This window comes from Scyliorhinus torazame, chromosome 8 (assembly GCF_047496885.1).
Source record: "Scyliorhinus torazame isolate Kashiwa2021f chromosome 8, sScyTor2.1, whole genome shotgun sequence".
Classification (NCBI taxonomy): domain Eukaryota; kingdom Metazoa; phylum Chordata; class Chondrichthyes; order Carcharhiniformes; family Scyliorhinidae; genus Scyliorhinus; species Scyliorhinus torazame.
Window position 1 is genome coordinate 25,894,866 of NC_092714.1, and position 22,288 is coordinate 25,917,153.

At 49.2% G+C, this 22,288-nt stretch overlaps 2 protein-coding genes across 2 annotated transcripts in view; one reads left to right on the forward strand and one right to left on the reverse strand.

Moving 5' to 3' along the window:
* LOC140427694 (interferon-induced GTP-binding protein Mx3-like) overlaps positions 1-22,288 on the forward strand; it is a 115,250-nt gene that overhangs the window by 15,449 nt on the left and 77,513 nt on the right. The window lies entirely within an intron of this gene.
* The window catches only part of LOC140427695 (interferon-induced GTP-binding protein Mx3-like), a 51,865-nt gene continuing 33,174 nt past the window's right edge, over positions 3,598-22,288 (reverse strand). The window contains exons 9-13 of the mRNA XM_072513204.1: positions 18,602-18,746; positions 13,833-13,991; positions 10,292-10,368; positions 7,221-7,475; positions 3,598-4,591 (exon numbers count right to left, since the gene is read on the reverse strand). Of these exons, the coding sequence (XP_072369305.1) occupies positions 4,364-4,591; positions 7,221-7,475; positions 10,292-10,368; positions 13,833-13,991; positions 18,602-18,746 (864 nt within the window). The 3' untranslated portion in view covers positions 3,598-4,363. The remainder of the gene's footprint in view (positions 4,592-7,220; positions 7,476-10,291; positions 10,369-13,832; positions 13,992-18,601; positions 18,747-22,288) is intronic.

A 22,288-nucleotide genomic window follows, 5' to 3' on the forward strand; every position in this document is an offset into this window, starting at 1 on the left:
GGCGCAACCTGACCCAGGAAGCCCCTGTCTGCGACCCAAACCCGGATTAAAGACCGCATAAAAGGCGGAGAACCCGCACGAGGACCCAAACATGCTGCAAGGTAGACCAATCCTTGCCTGACCGGATTGCAAACATCAAAATTGCAACCAGCACCCAGCACCCTGCCAGACACAACCACCTACCTTCCACAATGTCAGACCTCTCCCAGGACCATCCAGAAGCAGCTGCCAATCAAGGAATTGCGGGAGATGCGATGGTCTGCAGGTGAGACAAAAGCAACACGGCTTAAAGTCTCCTCTCCTCAGCATACTCTTGGCAAACGTCCAAGCGATCGGAAACAAGCTGGACGAACTTAACGCTAAACTCACCTCTCAGAGGGAAGAGACTGCTTTATGCTCTGTTTCATTGAATTTACAGTGCAGAAGGAGGCCATTCGGCCCATTGAGTCTGCACCGGCTCCTTGAAAGAGCACCCTACCCAAGCCCACACCTCCACCCTATCGCCACATCCGAGCACCAGGTGCAGTTGATGAGGAGGCAAACCCCTTCATCCTTTGCATTGCCTGGTGACAACGTCCAGTCCGTCCGGTGTATTAAAAAGCCTTCAGTTTGTATGGCGCAGTCCGGTGAGGCAGGGGCGAGCCATGTCTCTGTGAAATGGGCAGCACGGTAGCATGGTGGTTAGCACAATTGCTTCACAGCTCCAAGGTCCCAGGTTCGATTCCCGGCATGGGTCACTGTCTGTGCGGAGTCTGCACGTTCTCCCTGTGTGTTCGTGGGTTTTCTCCGGATACTCCGGTTTCCTCCCACAGTCCAAAGATGTGCAGGTTCGGTGGATTGGCCGTGATAAATTGCCCTTAAGTGTCCAAAATTGCCCTCAGTGTTGGGTGGGGTTACTGGGTTATGGGGATAGGGTGGAGGTGTTGACCTTGGGTAGCGTGCTCTTTCCAAGAGCCGGTTCAGACTCGATGGGCCGAATGGCCTCCTTCTGCACTGTAAATTCGATGATAATCTATGAAACCACCTCCTCCGGCAGCGAGTTCCAGGCACCCACTACCCTCTGTGTAAAAAAACCTGCCTCGTACATCTCCTCTAAACCTTGCCCCTCGCACCATAAACATATGCCCCCTAGTAATTGACCCCTCTACCCTGGGAAAAAGTCTCTGACGATCCACTCTGTCTATGCCCCTCATAATTTTGTAGACCTCTTACCAGGTCACCCCTCAACCTCCGTCGTTCCAGTGAGAACAAACCGAGTTTATTCAACCTCTCATCATAGCTAATGCCCTCCAAACCAGGCAACATCCTGGTAAATATCTTCTGCACCCTCTCTCAAGCCTCCACATCCTGCTGGTAGTGTGGTGACCAGAATTGAATAATATACTCCAAGTGTGGCCTAACTAAGGTTCTATACAGCTGCAACATGTCTTGCCAATTTTTATACTCAATGCCCCGGCCAATGAAGGCAAGCATGCTGTATGCCTTCTTAACTACCTTCTCCAACTGTGTTGCCCCTTTCAGTGACCTGTGGACCTGTACACCTAGATCTCTCTGACAAACACATCCTCCTTCACCTCCCACCAACATTCCGAAGGGACCTGTTCCCTCCACACCCTGTTCCACTCCCATCATCCACAACAATGCACCCCATCCCATCACACCTTCTCATGCATTTGCAGGTGTAATACCTGCCCCGTTACCCCCTCTCTTCTCACCCTCCATGGCCTCAACCACTCCTTCTGGATAAAGCACTTTCATTTGTGCTTCTTTCAACTCAGTTGTACTGAATTTTCTGCTCACACTGGGGTTTCTTCTGCATTGGGCAGACCAACCTGGTGACAGTTTTGAGAGAGCGGGGTGGGGCGAGGTGTTTTTCCTGCTGAGACTACAAGGAGAGGAGGAAAAGAAACCACTTTTCTGCAATGCCCAGGTGGGAAGGCCCTGGCGACCAGAGGGTTAATCCCTCCAGTGGTAGCTTTAGGGTCAGCAATTACTGCCAGGGCCCGTCCCTACCGGAGGATGGAAGGAAGAATCCACGTGGAGGCCCGACCAGGCCTACTCCAAGGCAGAGCAGACCCATATTGTGTGCCTCCCCACCCACTCACTGGGTCGCCTTGAGGCAGCTGTTGGGCTTCCCCGCATGGTGAACCCTCCAAGTGAACGAAGATCACTGCCAAACCTGTGTCAATGAGCATTTTCTGTTGTTGGATTTCCCCCATCCCCCCCCCCCCCCCCCCCCCCACAATTAACCACGGGTATGGCCAGCAATGATAAACCCACTGCAGACTGTGTCAGGGAACGTGTGGTGACTTTTTCTGATTGTTGCTATTACTGCTGATACCTGCATTTCTTTTGAGCCAGTTGTCCGTACATTGCCAACATTATGGCTTCCAAGATGGTGGTTCTGCATTTCTCTTGGGGTTACACGGACGATTGGTATGAAAACATACACCTCATCCACATGGGTTCTCCCTCCACTTAGAAATAAGACTCAACACATCTTTGACATTTCCATTCTTTTAATGAACAATAGTTAACAAGAAAGTAGAACAACCTCTGCCAATTGGTGCATTTTCGAAGGCATTAAAACTTGAAGCTGATTCTTTCCTTTCAAACGCGCGAAGGTTGTGAGGATACAAAAAGAAACGATGATATAAAGGGAGGCAATTCACAGCAGAGAGAAAAATATGTTGAGTTTGACTGAATAAATTGCCGTTCACTTTACATTCGTTATACTTGGGATTTGCAGTGAGTGCAAACCGTAAAGCTCCAATAAAAAATAGCTATTTTGTTCAGCAATACTTAAGTCCTGTACCAGCAAACGACTATTTAAAATTAGTCTTTATTTAAAAATATATCAAGAGATATGTTGAGAAAGATGGTTTTGGTGTGGCTCATTCTCTTCCCTTCCCCCACCTTCTCCTGAAAATGCTTCTATTCATGATGGGTCAGTTTGCTGATGCTGGGCGCTATTCAACTAAATGGGAACAAGGTCCCACAGCGAGTGCGCCTTGCTGCTGTTCCCTGAGAAACACATGGCGATAAAACGGCACTCGCGATAAATAAGGGGCCTCAGTGGGGAACGTGCGGCCGAAGCTGCACAGAGCCCCAACCTTGTTTTCTACACCTGCCTTACACTTTCTACACATGGGGCTGGTTTAGCACAGAGGGCTAAATCGCTGGCTTGTAATGCAGAACAATGCCAGCAGCGCCGGTTCAATTCCCGTCCCGTATTATTGCCGGAACTCCTCAGTATAACGAGAGATTTATGAGACCCCGATGCGGCCCCTGACCCCCTCCAAGCCCCAACACACTATGGGAGGATCCCCTCCCCTCCCCACAGCCCCCGCCCCCCCAGCTGGCAGTGTCACCTGGGCACCTTGGCAGTGCCAGGCTGGCACCCAGGTGGCAATGTCAGCGAGCAAGGTTGGCACTGCCAGGGTGCTGGGCTGCCAGTGCCAGGTGTTATGGGCCAGGGTTTAGAGAACCCCAAAGTGCATCATGGAGTTCACCTGACCCACAACTTTTAATAGATTGTGGTATGGGGAGCACACGGCCCACTCTACAGGTGTGGTACAGCAGAAATGGAAACGTATCTTTTAAAGCAAAACAATGTTTATTCTATGAACTCAAGTTAACCTTTATAAAACATACAGTGAACATCTTAGCAACCATCAATTCAAATACAACCCCCAAAGAATACAACACTAAGTAATCCTTTAAGCTTTCCTTTTAACATTCATAAGACTTAAAACATCTTTCACCAGAAGCACATCAGGTTAAAGTCACTACTGTTATTAGTTTTAAATCACCAAGATTGATTTACAGTCTTTAGCTTACAGAAATAGACTCTAATACACCTTCTGGCTGTGACTGCAGCTATCCAGCTCTGAAAATGAAACTAAAACACACCCTGCAGCAAACAGACTAAAACAAAAGTAAAATGCTGACAGACAGCCCAGCTCCACCCACTCTCTGACATCACTGCAGTAATAAACACCCATTGCTTAAAGGTACTCTCACATGACACAGGGTACCACCCTGTAAAGGCCCTCCATCTGGTGGCCTCCGATCCTCTTGGGAGACCTCCACGAATGCCTTTCCGTCTGGTCCCCGTTTGTGGAGACCAGTGCCAAACGGCGCTCGCCCGAGATCTCCGAGGCGAAGGGGATAAGTCCCAACACCTCGGGTACCTCGAGAAATGCATATTAAAGTGAGACTCTAAAGGATCCTCACCGCTATGTCTTCTGATGGGGAAGTGGGATTACTCTCCGTAATAATGCTTTTCAGCTCTCAGCTTTACCATTCCAACTTGAAAGAGAGCTAGGTGAAATCTGGCAAGCTTCTCGATTTCCGACGACTCTCAACAAAACTTGGCCAGGTGATCCTGGGCTTGTGTCAGCCGCGCCAATCTGTTTTTGAGGTTCTTCCTTTTCTCAGCGGTGTTTCTCTCTTCATGGAGATACTCGTCAATGTGATCCTTCTCCTGAAGAATCTGAAGCATCTCAACCTGTAACTTGGAGGCAAACTCTTGCAGAATGTAATAGCCTATGATCAAGGGAATCTGGTTAGCCAGTCGATCGGTTGCAATCTGAGGAAAAAGAACAGGTGGAAACATGAACTTCCTTGCAAATTAACTCCAGTACATTCTCCAGCTCCTATAGACGAGGAAGGCTGCAGATATTTGGACCTTGGCACTGTGCTGAGTTGGCTACTTTTAGCTGGGTCAGGGTTTTCTGGTTGCCTCCAGTATGTTGGGAGACAATCCAGTAATACCTGGTATCCCTGCGATCTTGGGGATGCACCCTGTGATCCTTAGAGGCCCCCTATCCCCAACCCAGTGACAAAATTTGATGACACTGATCCCACCTACCTGGGTCATAGAATCCCTACAGTGCAGAAGTAGGCCATTTGGCCCATCAAACCTACACCGACCCTCTGAAAGAGAGGACCCTACCCAGACCATGGCCCCTCCGTATCCCCACCTAGCCTTTGGATACTTCGGGGAATTTAGCAATCCACCTAAACTGCACATCTTTGGACTGTGGGAGGAAACCGGAGCACCCGGAGGAAACGCACGCAGATACAGGGAGAACGTGCAAACTCCACACAGACAGTGACCCAAGTCCGGAAATGAACCCGCGTCCCTGGTGCTGCGAGGCAGCAGTGCTAATCCCTGCCACCATGCCGCCCCAAGGCTCCGATGCTGCTTCAGGCCAGGTGTAGTTCCAGCAGTGGCTGCCGCTCCCGGTGATGCTTCTGAGGCTGAAGAGCTGCTGGCTCTCCGATTGGCCGGCATCTCTTGGAAACACGATGTCTGCCCTTTAAAGGGTTGTGAAATCCGACGCAAACCGATAAATGTCCAACGGCCACTGAATCAGTCCGGAGCTCCCAGAAATGGCCCAAGGCGGAGTCGGCCTGAGCTTTCTGTCCACCATGGGGGGCTCCCCCCACAGCCAACAACATTCAACTTTGTGTTTGAGTGGGAGGAGAAGTAGGCGGATGATGAATAATCCCTGTGGAACTGTACCTCTGTGAGTCAACATCTTCAGAGTAGGAAGTAAAGGAACATTATACCAAAGGACAAACTGTAATTTTGATTGGATCATCAACTCCTTAGTGAAAAGGTGGCTGGGACTTGGTGGCTGTTGGACACCAATACTCCAAACTTCAAAAATAAATAGCCAGTGAAATACAATTTGAGCCAATAACAAAGTGCATTTGAAATTTTATGTTCTCTTTGGGCAGCATGGTAGCATAATAGTTAGCACTCTTTGTCAAAAGCGTCATCGGACTCGAAACGTTAGCTCTTTTCTCTCCCTACAGATGCTGCCAGACCTGCTGAGATTTTCCAGCATTTTTTCTTTCGTTTCAGATTCCAGCATCCTCAGTAAATTTGCTTTTAATTAGTTAGCACAGTTGCTTGCTTCACAGCTCCAGGGTCCCAGGTTCGATTCTTGGCTTGGGTCACTGTCTGTGCGGAGTCTGCACGTTCTCCCCGTGTCTGCGGGGGCTTTCTTCGGGTGCTCCGGTTTCCTCCCACAGTCCAAAGATGTGCAGGTTAGGTGGATTGGCCATGCTAAATTGCCCTTAGTGTCCAAAAAGGTTGGGTGGGGTGATGGGGATAAAGGGGATAGGGTGGAGGTGTGGGGCTTAAGTGGGGTGCTCTTTTCCAGGGGTCGGTGCAGACTCGATGGGCTGAATGGTCTCCCTTCTGCACTGTAAATTCTATGATCATTGTGCAGAAGCCTTTTGTCACAAGGATAAAGTTTAAACTATTAGGAGTGTTTGAGTGGGAGGAGAAGTAGGCGGATGATGAATAATCCCTGTGGAACTGTATAATCCTCCTAGAGCTTCTCCTTCTCTACTGCCATTACCTTGGCGGAAGGTCAGAAATCAAGCCGACGAACAGGGTTTAGGCTGGTTACAATGATGGGGCAGATGAAGCTGTGAGTATATTCACCTCCCACATTGACTCAGGATAAACCCAAGACAAGGGGCTGGATTCCCCGGCCTCCCAGCCACATGTTTCTCAGCAGCGGGAGGTGGCACGGCATTCACTGTCGCCGGGATTCTCTGTTCTCGCTGCTGTCAATGGGAATTCCAATTAAAGCCAGAGCTTTCATAGCACTTCCCGCAGTCTGGGCATTTATACGATCTCTCGTCAGTGTGAACTCGCCAGTGTCTCTGCATGTTGGATGAGCGAGCAAATCCCTTCCGACATGTGGAACAAACCAACGGCCTCTCCCCAGTGTGAATTCGCTGGTGTGTCAGCAGGTGGGATCACCAAGTGAATCCCTTCCCATATTGGGTGCAGGTGAACGGCCTCTCCCCAGTGTGACTGCGCTGGTGTGTCTGCAAATGGGGTGAAGTAGCAAATCCCTTCCCACACGCGGAGCAAATAAATGGCCTCTCCCCAGTGTGAGTGCGTCGGTATACCAACAGGTGGGATGTCTGAGTGAATCCCTCACCACACTCAGAGCAGGTGAACTGCCTCTCCCCAGTGTGACTGTGCTGATGTACAGTGAGGTCAGATCATCGCCTGAACCCAGTCCCACAGTGACAGCACCTGAACGGTCTCTTGTCAGTGTGAACATGTTGATGAGACATCAGCTCCTGGGAGCGAATGCACTAACATAATCTTTTATTCTTTCTGTTTTAATTCCTTACAATCCATAAGGATATCTCTTTCTCCCCATTCAGAAGGATTCTGAACCCACCTTGTAGTACGTTTTCAGATGCATTGTCATTACTTCAACAGTGGCGCCATTGGCAGGCACAGATTCAAATCCGAAGCGTTTTGATTGGTGACCGTTTTTGCTCTCCTCTGACTCTTCCTTTTTGAACTTTGCTTTGTTGAGTTTCTGGCTGTAGATGCAGTCTTGCGAATACACCATATTTTCAATCTTAAATTGAATTTGCAGCTGCGCTTCTGCCAGACTTTCCTGGTGTTTTTTTAGGTCTTCCGTCTTTACCTGGCAATAAAAGAAGACATTACCAAAACTGGAACCCTCAGCCTCGGATTTGATATGTGCAGGAGTCTCAATTTTGTCTCTGTCATTGGGCTGCACAATGCACTTGTTCAACGGAATAACACCAAGGGCGAAAGGGTTAAATTAGGAGGCTAGGATGCGTAGACTAGGCTTTTATTTCTTTGCTTTCTATGACCAAAGGAGCAATTTGCTCGAGGTGTTGCAGCTGGTTAAAAGAGAAACCCTGTTTGGTCTAGCAAGGAGAATAGAGCCAAAACGCATACTCTTAAAATGAAATTATGTTCAAATGCAATTCTGCTGTAGTCTGATTGAAAGGGCTCAAAGGACTGGAGGAACTCCAAAGACGTACAGGTTCGTTGGATTGGCCATGATCATTGTGCGGGGTTATAGGGATAGGGCAGTGGAGTGGGCCTAGGTAGAATGCTCTTTCAGAGGGTCAGTGCAGACTTGATGGGCCGAATCGCCTCCTCCTGCACTGGAGGGATTCTACGATTCTTATGGGCAAAATTTCATGAGCGCCTGCTGGCAGGTTTGCTGAAGGGTTGTGGAGGGTGGGAGGTTGGAGTGGGGAGGGGGTGGGGGGGGGGGCACTGGAAAATTACTGGCTGGCTTTTCCCACCATCCTGCTGACCCCCCCCAAGCTGCCCTCAATTTTATGCAGGCTGGGGCGAGTGCCGCCTGGTGTTACCCACCAGCCCTCACCCCAACTGAATATATTTCAGAAGGAAAGACTCTGAAGATGCAAAGGGGAACGGGGAGGGAGCTGGGGCTGGAGTCTCCGATTGCCGACGCCAAAATCGCATTCGGTGATTGGCCGGAGAATCCGTTTTGACGCCGAAATCGGGGGCAGCGCCGTTTTCCGGACGCTCCGCCCCCTCAAAGACGGCGTCAGCGCTGAGTACGCCGCACGCCATTGGGACGGCCTCAGGATGTCACCTGAGGCCCACACTCAATGCTCTGCCCCCGATGGTCTGACTTCCCGACGGGGTGAGGCGCGTGTGGTCACAGTTTTCGGGGACCTCGCGTGGTGGCTGCGGACTGTGTCCAGCGTTGCCACAGTCGGGGGCGGGGCCGTTCCGCTGGCCGGGTGGGCTTCGGCAGGGGCTGTGGGGACTGGTGGGGGGTGGTCCGGGGATGGCGAGGGTGTTTACAGGGGGAGCACTACCTGGCAGGCCAGGTCTGCACGCGGACGGCACCATGTTGTACGACGCGACCGCTGCAGGTCGCCGCCGTGCACATGCACGGCCATGGGTCTGCCAATTCTCCACCCGTATCTGCAGGTATCTGCGGGGGGCTTTACGTGCATGGCTGCTAGCCCCCCAGCGGTGCTGACTTTTGGTCATAAGACTAGATACATGCTCCAGATATAGCCTCAAAATCAGAGAACCCAGTCCCTGGTCTCGGAAATAGAGAATCCAGCCCCTGGAGTACGGTGTCAAGATAGAAGACCAGCCATAATCATGTTGAATGGTGGAGAAGGCTCGAAAGGCCAAATGGCCAACTCCTGTTCTCTATCTTTCAATGTTTGCGTGAGGCCCTTAAGTAGCCAATTCTGCATTATATGAGTCTGGACCAAAAATATTCTGCCTGTCACACAATTGAGCAACATTGTGTATGAATTTAATGTCGTTACAATGCTAGGTATGTACGCCGCAAATCCAGGAAACTGGTTGATCAAATCTTTTTTTTCCCCAATGCTTTTATTTAAGTTTTTCCAATTTTACCAAATATTACAAAAAATGTAGGTTTTTACAAATCCACCGACACAACATTCAGGAAAAAAACCACAAACCCACACAATCCACTCGCTTCTCAATGCCCCCTCCCCCCTCCCCTTCCCCCACCCTAGAGACTGACAGTGATTAATTCCTTAAAATAGCCAATGAATGGCCGCCACCTCTGGTAGAATCCCTCAACCGATCACCTCACAATGTACTTGACCTTCTCTAGTTACAGAAACTCCATTAGGTCCCCCAGCCATGTCGAGGCGCTGGGTGGGGTTGGGAACCACCACCCCAGCAGAACATGCCTCTGGACGATCAACGTGACGAAGGCAAGGACATCTGGCTCCGCCCCGGTCTGCAGCCCCGGCAAGTCTGACACCCCAAATCTGACAACCAGAGGACAGGGCTCTAATTAGACATTTAAATCACCGACATGGTGCTGAAGAAGGAGACACAAAAGCTGGTTGATGAAATCAAACAACACGTCCCTCCACTTGTTTGTAATTGGCAGAGTACAGACTGTATTCAACCAGCTCATGCTCATAAAACGCAAAGCAAAATGTCTCCTGTTAGATGTGATTCCGTGATTGGGCAGCACTTCCTGAACAATCCTGGGCGTGCTTACAGCTACACTAACAACCAATTTATGAGCAATTAAGCTTTAGTTTTTAAATTCTTTCTAGAACATAAATTCACCCACGAGGTACTCTGAAAACAAAGGAATACGTTCAAACTTAGTCCCTTTTCTGAATTAATAGGGAGCTTGAGGAGCCGATAGTTCCCCAATGATTTCCCTACGGCAATGCCTCGACTAATCAGAATAAACTTTCAACCTAACAGACCTCCTTGTTGGTACAAATTGTTGATTTTGTCTGAAATTCAGTATTCTGGAGCTGGTCCTACTGGGTACAGACAAAAATCTTTGGCAACACATCTGTCTTGTTGAACAATCAGCTCCCTCTGCCCAAATCCACGGCTGTGGTATTTGATACTCCATTAGCTAAATTCTACTTCAAGTTTGTGGGGTGAAAACAATGATCATTTTTAATCTACGAATTAGTATCTATGCGGTACCTTGGCAGCTCTCATGAGATTTGGGGTTCCATTAAAATTGTAGGCGGCGACTTCCAGAAAAGCACCTCGCACAATTTCTACGATAGAAAGTGGGAACAAAAAAATGACACATTCATGAGTGAAATTAGAACAGGTCTTCACAATCACTGATGATTACATAGTGTTTGATTTGAAGTAGTCCTAGCTGGAATGCAGCAAAACCTGGACAATGTCCAGGCTTGAGCTGATAAGTGGCAAGTTATATTTGCACTACCCGAGTGCCAGGCAATGGCCATCTCCAATAGGGTAGAATCAAACCATTGCTCCCTTGACATCGAATGACATTACCATTGCTGAATCCCCCACTACCAATATCCCGGGTTTTACCATTGACCAGAAACTGAACTGGCCAACCCTATAAATACTGTTGTTGCAAGAGCGGGTCAGAGGCAAGGAATTCTGCAGAGAGGATCTCGCCTCCTGACTCCCCAAAGCTCGTCTGTCATCCACAAGGCACAAGCCAGCAGTGTGATGGAATACCCTCCACTTGCCTGGATGTGTGCGGCCCCAACAACACTCACGGATGTATAACCATTCCAAAACAAAGCAGCCCGCTTAATCACCACGTTTCCTTATACTCTGGGCTGTAGCTTCCAAGCTCCAAGGTGGGGGGAGGTGGTGGTGGGGGCAGAGGGGGACAATTCCCTGATAATGTGCTGGAAAATCCTCTTTGAAAGTTCACAGGTAAGGTTTGCAAGGCAATTGCCAAAGTGCAAACTTTCCCTGGGCAATTGTCCTGTACCGGGAACCACCGGTAAATCTGATTTGAATCAAAAACCTTGGATACATATATACATAGAAGATAAGAGCAGGAGGAGGCCTTTTGGCCCTTCGAGCCTGCTCCACCATTCATCACGATCATGGCTGATCATCCAACTCAATCGCATAATCCTGCTTTCTCCCCATAGCCTTTGATCCCATTCTCCCCAAGTGCTATTTCCAGCCGCCTCTTGAATATATTCAAAGTTTCAGTATCAGCTACTTCCTGTGGGAATGAATTCCACAGGCTCACCACTCTTATGTGAAGAAATGTCTCCTTATGTCTGTCTGAAATGGTTTACCCTGAATCCTCAGACTGTGACCCCTGGTTCTGGACACAGCCATTATTGGTAACATTTTCCTGCATCTACCTTGTCTCATCCTGTTAGAATTTTATAAGTCTCTATGAGATCCCCCCTCATTCTTCTGAACTCCAGTGAGAACAATCCCAACCTAGTCAATCTCTCCTCATATGACAGTCCCGCCACCCCTGGAATCAGTCAGTTAAACCTTCGCTGCACTCCCTCGAGAGCAAGAACATCCTTCCTCAGAGAAGGAGGCCAAAGCTGCACACAATACTCCAAGTGTGGCCTCACCAAGGCCCCGTATAAATGCAGCAACACAACCCTGCTTCTATACTCAAAACCTCTCGCAATGAAGGCCAACATACCATTAGCCTTCTTTACCGCCTGCTGCACCTGCATGCTTACCTTCAGCGAATGATGCACAAGGACACCCAGGTCCCGCTGCACACTCCCCTCTCCCAATTTACAACCATTCAGGTAGTAATCTGCTTTCCTGTTTTTGGATGGTTCTGGCTGGGTTATATCACTAGTTACGCAGAAAGATTTAGAAGAATTAAAACCTCTTCTAACTCCTGGGTAACCTGCATACAGAATGACGAGACTCCCCTCACACCCCAAGCTAGTGTTGTAAAAAAGTGGCTGTGCTTCTTCCCTTTGACAGATCTCACCTTCATAGAACATAGAACATACAGTGCAGAAGGAGGTCATTCGGCCCATCGAGTCTGCACTGACCCACTTAAGCCCTCACTTCCATCCTATCCCCATAACCCAATAACCCCTCCGAATCTTTTTGGTCACACGGGCAATTTTATCATGGCCAATCCACCTAACCTGCACGTCTTTGGACTGTGGGAGGAAACGTGAGCACCCGGAGCAAACCCACACAGACACGGGGAGAACGTGCAGATTCCGCACAGACATTGACCCAGCGGGGAATCGAACCTGGGACCCTGGCGCTGTGAAGCCACAGTGCTATCCATTTGTGCTACCGTGCTGCCCGAAGCCAGACCCCGGGGATGCACTGCTCAACTCGGATTTCCCCCGCCTGAGACGGAAGGTCGGGCAAGACAGGAGTGTAAAAGATTAAGGTAAAAGGCTCGGAGCGGAATGGCAACCTGACGCTGATTGTTGCTCCGAGCAAGCTGAGTACCTCCCGCTCCCTCCCTCACTAATGCACAAGTGGCATTAGGGCGCATTCTCTGTAACTGTGGCAACTCACCATGGCTCCATTGACAGCACCTACCAAATCCACGCGTTCTACCACTTAGATGGACCAGGGCAGCAGAGACACGGGAACATGACCACTTTCAAGTAACCCACCAAGTTTAAACATTTTCTTTGCCAATTGAGGGGCAATTTAGCGTGGCCAATCCACTTACCCTGCACATCTTTGGGTTGTGGGGGTGAGGCCCACGCGCACAAGGGGCGAATGTGCAAACCTCACATGAACAGTGACCCGGGGCCGGGATCAAATCCGGTTCATCACTGCCACAAGGCTGCAGTGCTAACCATTGCACCACACTGCCGTCCTAAGTACCCCACCAAGTTACACACCACCCTGACTTGGAACTATATTACAGTGGGAACTCCCTTCCTAACAGCACTGTGAGTGTACCTACACCACATGGGCTGCAGTGGTTCAAGAAGGTGACTCACCACCATCTTCTCAAGGGCATTTAGGGATGGGCAATAAATGCTGGCCTAGCCAGAAGTGTCTACATCCTAAGCTCGAAATAAAAGATTGGGTGGCCAATTTCCTTTGTGCACGCTCCTTTCCATCCCCGAATCCAACTTCACATTCAGGCACAACCAGCTGTGAAAGTCTCAGCTGTTATCTTTAAAGACCAGCTGAGTTTAGATGTTTTTATTGATATTGCATTATGTTTAGCTGACAGTAATTGAGGGCATGGGATTGGGAGTTATCACTGACCCAGATCATCACGCCCTGCTGTGTATGATCCACATTCATCCACACTATCTGCATTTGCCTCTCCATCAACTCTACCTGGACTCACTTCACCACCCTATCCCCGCAACCCCACCTAACCCGCACATCTTTGCACAGTGGGAGGAAACCGGAGCACCCTAAGAAAACCCACGAAGACACGGGGAGAACGAGCAGACTCCGCACAGTCACCCGAGGCCGGAATTGTACCCGGGTCTCTGGGGCTGTGAGGCAGAAGTGATAACCACTGTGCCCCACCGTATGTTTCAGACATCGTGCTCACACAGCATCGCTCTTGCCAGGAGATTGACATGACCTCTTCAATAGCAAATAGTGAGTCTCAGCCTGCCACATATGGTAACAAATGACTTCAGACATGTTTCAGGTGTACCATCGTCGGAACAGCACGGGAAGGATCCCAGAAAAAAAGTGTTTACACTTTTACGCTCTGTATTCCGTTCCTGATGAAACAATGGAGGTTTAGTTCACTTACCTGTAACTTTCTTGAGTGTTTGATTGGCCGGACGTTGCAGTTGAACAATCTGTTTCCTCACTGTTGTCTCAAACGTTTTGTAGTTGACAAACCCAGGTAACTCCCGCCCACGAGCAGCTCCCTCGAATTCTGCCACTTTATTCTGCATCAGTTCATGGACTGTTGGTCAAAATAAATAAATTGGAAATTGCCACATTTTCAAGTACAATTAATGTATTGTGTGATACTATGGCAGTCGTATTGTATACAGGATGTCCCTTCCAAGTGCTTCACAGCTAATGAAGTATTTTTGAAATTGAAATATAAGAAAAGCTGAAATGCACAATAAGGTCCCGTAAAGTTCAGCTGGACAATCTACTTTAGCGATGTTGACTGCCGAATCTATTTGAATGGATAGACATCTCACATGAAGGATGGGACATCCACGAGCAGACCACCCCTCCATCATCAGCACCACACGGGAGAATCAGTCCAGATTTCACTGCTCAAATCACTGGAGCAGGACGGGAACTCGCAACCACATGACTCAAAGGCACCCGAGTCACAGCTGACGCCATTCATACTCCTCTTTCCCCCCTTCTCAACTCAGAGTCCAAGAATTTAGATGCATACTATGTGTCGTAGAAGGGTCTGCTAAATACAAGGTTAATGCGGGTCTGAGTATCGTACCACCCACGCAGTAGCACTTAAAAACCAAAACGGAGCAATCACATCGCTGGGTGTGTTCTATAAGCCCCTTAACAGTCCGAGAGAAACAGAAGAGCTGATATGTAGGCAAATTTCTGAGAAGTTTAAACGTAATAGAGTAGTTGCAGCGGTAGATTTCAACTTCCCCAACATTATCTGGGGTAATTAATGAGTGTAAAAGGTTTAGAGAGAGAAGAATTCTTAAAACGCTTCCATGAGAACTTTGAAAGGCAGCAGATAGAAGGTCCTACAAGGTCCTGGACTTTTCAGGTATCGAAACCAGACAAATTGTTGAAGTATCAGTGGGGGAACATTTTGCAGATGGTGATCAAACCTCCATTAGATTCAAGATGGTTGGGGAAAAGGACAAGGATGGGCCTGGTGGGCGGCTCAGTAGCACAGTGGTTAGCACAGTTGCTTCACAGCTCCAGTGTCCTAGTTTTGATTCCCGGCTTGGGTCACTGTCTGTGCGGAGTCTGCACGTTCTCCCCGTGTCTGCATGGGTTTCCTCCGGGTGCTCCGGTTTCCTCCCACAGTCAAAGATGTGCAGGTTAGGTGGATTGACCATGCCAAATTGCCCTTGGGTTAGATGGGGTTTAAGTAGGGTGCTCTTTCCAAGGTGGGCTCGATGGGGCGAATGGTCTCCTTCTGCACTGCAAATTCTATGAATCAATGATAAAACGGGGGCAATGTTGATTTTAATAGGATCAGATATGATGTGGCCAGAGTGGACTGGAAGCAGACATTTTTAGGTAAATCTGTGACAGAACAGTGAGGCAGATTCAAGAAGGGAATGTGAAAGGGAGAGTACAGGGCCAACATGATCCAATCGGGTAGGACCAACAAATCCAGTGAACCCTGGATAACGAGGGATGTACAGAATTGGACCAGGCGAAAAGGGGAGGCTTATGACAGATCTCATATAGCAGCCCAAAATAGCAGATGTGTAGACATGGCGGACTTTCAATAAAAGGCAGCAGTGCAGCATGGGGCTCTGGCCAATGGGGGGACGCCATAGGGAGAGATGTTGTGAAAGGAACACCACCCAGAGTCTTTGTACCTTTTAATTTGCTGATCTGAGCTTATCAGCAGGCAATACAATACAACATCAGGTTCTGATTGATGGACTCTCCTTTGGTGCGGGAAAACAGTTGCCCAACATTGAGAGGGCGTTGAGACTCAAACACAATTCTTCTGAAGTGATGTGAAGCTTCTGAACTTTCGCTGACTAAAGGGGCAAAGCAGCAGCCAGGTTTCTGTCATTCAGACTGGCGGACAGCCTGAGGCAAAAGTGAGATCGCCGACCTAACATCGGAGTGTGAGTCCACAAAGCCTTCAGCGGGGCAAGGAGGTGGTGCTGGCACACGGCTGTCGAGCGGACCAGCGGGTTGACTCACAACCTCCAGGCCAAGGCAACCAACCCAAAAAGAACAGAGACCAGTGGGCCAGAGAGCCAGCAGCAGTGGCCAGGTAGCCGCCAGGAGCACGCACAGTCATCAAGGTTCAAGGCCCAGCCACGAGAGCAGAGAGGTGAGCAGAGAGGCCATTGTGGGTGGGGCTCGCTGTCATTGACGCAGGCCGCCCCATCAATGGGGGCTGGCCTCCAAAATGTGTAAGTCCCACACTGGCCCAAGATGAGTATAGATTATAGAGCGTCGCGGTGGCACAGTGGTTAGCACCGCTGCCTCACAGCTCCAGGGTCCCGGGTTCAATTCCGGCCCCAGGTAACTGTCTATGTAAAGTTTGCACTTTCTCCCCGTGTCTGCGTGGGTTTCCTCCGGGTGCTCTGCTTTCCTCCCACAGTCCAAAGATGTGCAGGTTAGGTGGAATGGCCATGCTAAATTGCCCTTAGTGTCCAAACGTTTAGGTGGGGTTACTGGGTTATGGGGATAGGGTGGAGGCATGGGTTTTAGTAGGGTGCTCTTTCCAAGGGCTGGTGCAGACTTGATGGCCCAATGGCCTCTTTCTGCACTGTAAATTTTATGATTCTAGGAATGTGCACGAGGAAACGTCAAAATAACATTAGAGGAGCAAAAAGGGGATATGAAATGATGCTGGCAGGTAAGATAAAGGGAAACCCCAAGTAGTTTGATACGGCCCATTAAGGACCACGGTAGTAATTTGTTTGTGGAGCCCTGGACGTAGGTAGAGTTCCAAATGAATACTTTGTGTCGGTATTTACTAGTGAGAGGGACAGTGTGGGCATAGAAATCAGTGTGATAAAATTCAAGAAATTAACATAGACAAAGAGGAAGTTCTGAGTGGTCTGGCCGGCTTAAAAGTAGACAAATCTCCAGGGCCAGATGAAATGTATCCCAGGCTGTTGAGTGAGGCAAGGGGGGAAATAGCAGGGATGCTGGCAATAATTTTCAATTCCCCTCTGACCACAGGAGAGGTGCTGGAGGTCTGGAGGACTGCCAATGTGGTTGAAAGCTATTGTGAGACACAGAATTAATCTGCATTTGGAGAGGCAGCGTTAATCAAGAACAGTCAGCATGGTTTTGTTCAGAAGAGTCATGTCTGACCAACTTGATTACATTTTTTGAAGGTGTGTGTAGACGAGGGCACTGCATTTGACACAGTCTACTTGGACCTCAGCAAGGCTTTTGATAAGCTCATGGGAGACTGATAACAAAGAGCCCATGGGATCCAAGGAAATTTGGCTAATTGGATCCAGAATTGGCTGAGTGGCAGGAAGTAGAGGGTGATGATCGAGGGCTGTTTTCTGACTGGAAGCCTGTGTCCAGTGGGGTCCCACAGGGATCAGAGTTGGGGCCCTTGCTGTTTGTGGTTTACATAAACGATTGAGACTTGAATGTAGGAGGGTTGATCAGCAAGTTCGCTGATGATATGAAAATTGGTGGAGGATAGCCTTAGATTACAGGATATAGACAAATTGGTCAGATGAGCTGATCAGTGGAATAAGTGTGAGGTGATGCACTTGGGCAGGACAAACAAGGCAAGGGAATACATGATGAATGGCAGGACCCTGGGAAGCACTGAGAATCAGAGGGACCTTGGTGTGCATGTACATCCGTCCCTTCAGGTAGCAGCGCAGGTGCACACAGTGGTTAAGAAGGCATATGGTATACTTGCCTTTAATAGCCGAGCATAGAGTTTAAGAGCACAGAGGATTTGCTCAGAGGTATGAAACGTTGGTTAGGGCACAGCTAGAGTACTGCGTGCAGCTTTGGAATTTATAGGAGGGATGTGATCGAACTGGACAGGGTGCAGGGGAGATTTACCAGTACGTTGCCTGGGCTGGAGGGTTTTAGTTATGAAGAGAGATTGTCTAGACTGGGATTGTTTTCCTTGGAGCAGAGGAGACTGAGGGGGGACACGATTGAGACGTATAAAATTATGAGGGGCACAGATTGAGCAGACAGGAAGAAACCTTTCCCCTTGGTGGAGGGGTCAATGACCAGGAGGCATAGATTTAAGGTAAGGGCAGGAGGTTTAGAAGGAACGTGATAAAAAACTTTTTCACCCAGAGGGTGGTGGGAGTCTGGAACTCGCTGCCTGAAAGGATGGTGGAGGCAGAGGCCCTCATAACATTTAAGATGTATTTAGATGTGCACTTGCGATGGCCAAGTGCTGGGAAATGGGATTGGAATAGTTAGGTGGTTGATTTTGACCAGCACAGATGTGATGGACTGAAGGGCCTTTTCTGTTTTTTTTATGTTGTAGACCTCTATGACTCTATGATGTAAGAAGGTACATTACCTAGACCTAGGCCAGAGATGTGTTAAGACCTCGACATGGAGATATCTCTAGTCTGTACCCTTTACTGTATATATGTATATAGTTAGGAAAACAAAGCCTACTTCCGCACTAAAGGAATTCGACGTCTCTAAGGCGAGAATGAGCGTGGGGAGGTTTCGAAATCTTTTGTGAGGGAAGGACATTTGGGACAAAAGTAACTTCTGAGGGAATGTGACAAAATATTCTCCAGCCTGGTCCGATTAGATATGAATAGCCTTCCTCCAGGTTTCAATCAGAAGTTCCTACTCAGCTCTGGCAGGACTGGAAGAAAAAGCATTTGAAATAACATAGCCGTCGTTTCTGTTGCGTTATGCACTCACATTTATGTTTAACTTTATCAAGTTGCTTTTTCCAGTTTTCAAACTCCTTCCGTACTAAGGTGAAGCACCTCTCCTTCTTAAAGCAACCTTCTGGTTCTTCCCCTGAAGACAAACTGCTGAGGTTTTCACCAAATTCATTGAGTTTCTGTGAAGAAAACCAGAGACAGTGGAAATGGTGATCACTCATGACCCTGGACAGTAGTTAGTTGGGGGAGTACTGCTGTTGGAATTGGTTATCGCACTGGGGACGCGTTTATTTGGGTGACGTGCTAAATGGCAATAGTGATCTCGGATCACACCCCGCAGCACGGTAGCACAGTGGTTAGCACTGTTGCTTCACAACGTCAGGGCCCCAGGTTTGATTCCCAGCTTGGGTCACTGTCTGTGCGGAGTCTGAACGTTCTCCCCGTGTCTGCGTGGGTTTCCTCCGGGTGCTCCGGTTTCTTCCCACAAGTCCCGAAAGACATGCTCGTTAGGTGAATTGGACATTCTGAATTCTCCCTCCGTGTACCTGACCAGGCGCCGGAATGTGGCGAATAGGGGCTTTCCACAGTAACTTCATTGCAGTGTTAATGTAAGCCTACTTGTGACAATAAAGATTATTATTATCATTGCAAATGGTGAACGACTTTGAGTTACGTCATAAACGCAAGATCCTGCAGATGCTGGCTGGAGATTTGGGGCGAAATTCTCCCCCAACGGTGCGATGTCCGCCGCATGCTGCCCAAATCGGCGCCAATCAGACGGGCATCGCGCCTCCCCAAAGGTGCGGAATGCTCCGCATCTTTGGGGGCCAAGCCCCAACATTGAGGGGCTAGGCCGACGCCGGAGGGATTTCCGCCCCGCCAGCTGTCGGAAATGGCGTTTCTTGCCCCACCAGCTGGCGCGGAAATGCGGCGCATGCGCGGGAGCGTCAGCGGCCGCTGACAGTTTCCCGGCGCATGCGTGGGAGCGTCAGCGGCTGCTGACAGTTTCCCGTGCATGCGCAGTGGGGAGAGTCACTTCCGCCTCCGCCATGGTGGAGGCCGTGGCGGAGGTGGAAGGGAAAGAGTGCCCCCACGGCACAGGCCCGCCCGCAGATCGGTGGGCCTCGATCGCGGGCCAGGCCACCGCGGGGGCACCCCCAGGGGTCAGATCGCCCCGCGCCCCCCCCAGGACCCCGGAGCCCGCCCACGCCGCCTGGCCCGCCGGTAAATACCAGCTTTGATTTACGCCGGTGGGACAGGCAATTTCTGGGCGGGCCGGAGAATTGAGCAGTGCGGCCCGATTCCCGCCCCCGCCCAATCTCCGGTACTGGAGACTTCGGCGGGGGCGGGATTCACTGCGGCCAACGGCCATTCTCCGACTCGGCGGGGGGTCGGAGAATGACGCCCCTGAAAATAAATAAAGTAAGTTCTGGAAAATCTCAGCCGATCTGGAAGCATCTGTGGAGAGAGAAACGGAGTTAACTTTTCAGACTGGTCACATTGAACTTGAAATGTTAACTCTGTTTCTCGCTCTGCACGTGCTGCCTGACCCACTGAGACTCCCCAACTGGTTCTGTTTTTAACTTGAGTTACTGTGTGATGGGCAAGGTGCTCATTTTTAAACTATGTAATGCCAACATATATTAAAGATACACTGGCCGGGTCTAATCTTCCATTCTCCAGATACTTACACCCTGGAGTTAATTTGGAAAATGCATTGGGGACCGCCTTGGAAGTCCCCATGCACTGACTACACGGGAAATGTGTGGGAAGTTTCAATGTCTGTCGGGCAATGATTCTGCATCTGGAACTCTCCAAAACTCTGAATTAAAGTCAAAGACTCGAATGGTTCCAACTCACTTACTCAGAATTAGTTAGAAGGTTTGTGTCGGACCCGCTGGAGAATATGGGCAGAATTATGGGCCTGTTGGTGAGATTTGAGGCCTTCTAGAAACGTAGAAAATAGAAGCAGGAGGAGGCCATTCGGCCCTTTGAGCCTGCTCTGTCATTCATTATGATCACGGCTGATCATCAAATTGGATTAGATTGGATTGGATTTGTTTATTTACACATGGACCGAGGTACAGTGAAAAGTATTTTTCTGCGAGCAGATCATTAATTACATGACAAGAAAAGAAAAGAAAAGAAAATACATAATAGGGCAACACAAGGTATACAATGTAACTACATAAACACCGGCATTGGGTGAAGCATACAGAGGTGTAATGCTAATGAGGTCAGTCCACAAGAGGGTCGTTTAGGAGTCTGGTAACAGCGGGGAAGAAGCTGTTTGTGAGTCTGTTCGTGCATGTTCTCAGCCTTTTGTATCTCCTGCCCGATGGAAGAAATTGGAAGAGTGAGTAAGCCGGGTGGGAGGGGTCTTTGATTATGTTGCCCGCTTTCCCCAGGCAGCGGGAGATGTAGATGGAGTCAATGATGGGAGGCAGGTTTGTGTGAAGGACTGGGCGGTGTTCATGACTCTCTGATGTTTCTTGCGGCCTTGGGCTGAGCAGTTGCCATACCAGGCTCCCATAAGGGCAGCACGGTAGCATGGTGGTTAGCACAATTGCTTCACAGCTCCAGGGTCCCAGGTTCGATTCCCGGCTTGGTTCACTGTCTGGCCGGAGTCTGCACGTTCTCCCCATGTGTGCGTGGGTTTCCTCCGGGTGCTCCGGTTTCTTCCCACAGTCTAAAGATGTGCAGGTTAGGTGGATTGGTCATGCTAAAAATTGCCCTTCGTGTCCAAAATTGCCCTTAATGTTCGGTGGGGTTACTGGGTTATGGGGATAGGGTGGAGGTGTGGGATTGGGTAGGGTGCTCTTTCAAAGAGCCGGTGCAGACTCGATGGGCCTCCTTCTGCACTGTAAATTCTATGATCCTAAGGGACACTAATAATTTCAAAAGGCTGTGATGCAGCCAGATAGGATGCTTTCTATGGTGCATCTGTAAAAGTTGGCAAGAGTTAATGTGGACATGCTGAATTTCCTTAGTTTCCTAAGGAAGTATAGATGCTGTTGTGCTTTCTTGGTGGTAAATTGAATACCCTGATCCCGCCTTCCCCCATATCCCTTGATCCCTTTAGCCCCAAGAGCTATATCTAATTCCTTCTTGAAATTACACAACGTTTTGGCCCCAACTACTTTCTGTGGTAGTGAATTCCACAGATTAGCCATTGTCTGGGTGAATAGATTTCTCCTCACCTCAGTCATAAAAGGTTTTACCCCTTATCCTCAAACTACGACCCCTAGTTCTGGACTCCCCCACCATCGGGAACATTTTTGGAAGAGTTTTCTTGACAAAGGCGGCGAAAGAAGAGTTCAACATCATGTCGAACCCGGAATTCATTGAGGTGGGGACGTAAGAGTACAAAGCGGAGTCCTTTGCTGAGAACGCAAAACGTTAGCTCTTTTCTCTCCCTACAGATGCTGCCTGACCTGCTGAGATTTTCTAGCATTTTCTCTTTGGGATCGTGAACATTCTTTCTCAATCTACCCTGTCTAATCCTGTTAGAATTGTATACGTTTCTATGACTAACCGACTTAGCCCCTTCTCATGTGACAGTCTTACCAGGGTGAGTAAGTCTGCAAATGACCTCAAGTCCGGGGCATACAGAAATTGGTAGAACCGTTTTATGCCAAAAACTATCCGAGGGCTTCTTTCTCTATCTGCCCAAGATTACTTTTGTCTTTATCCAAGGTCCAGGTGGTGAACAATACTGGCC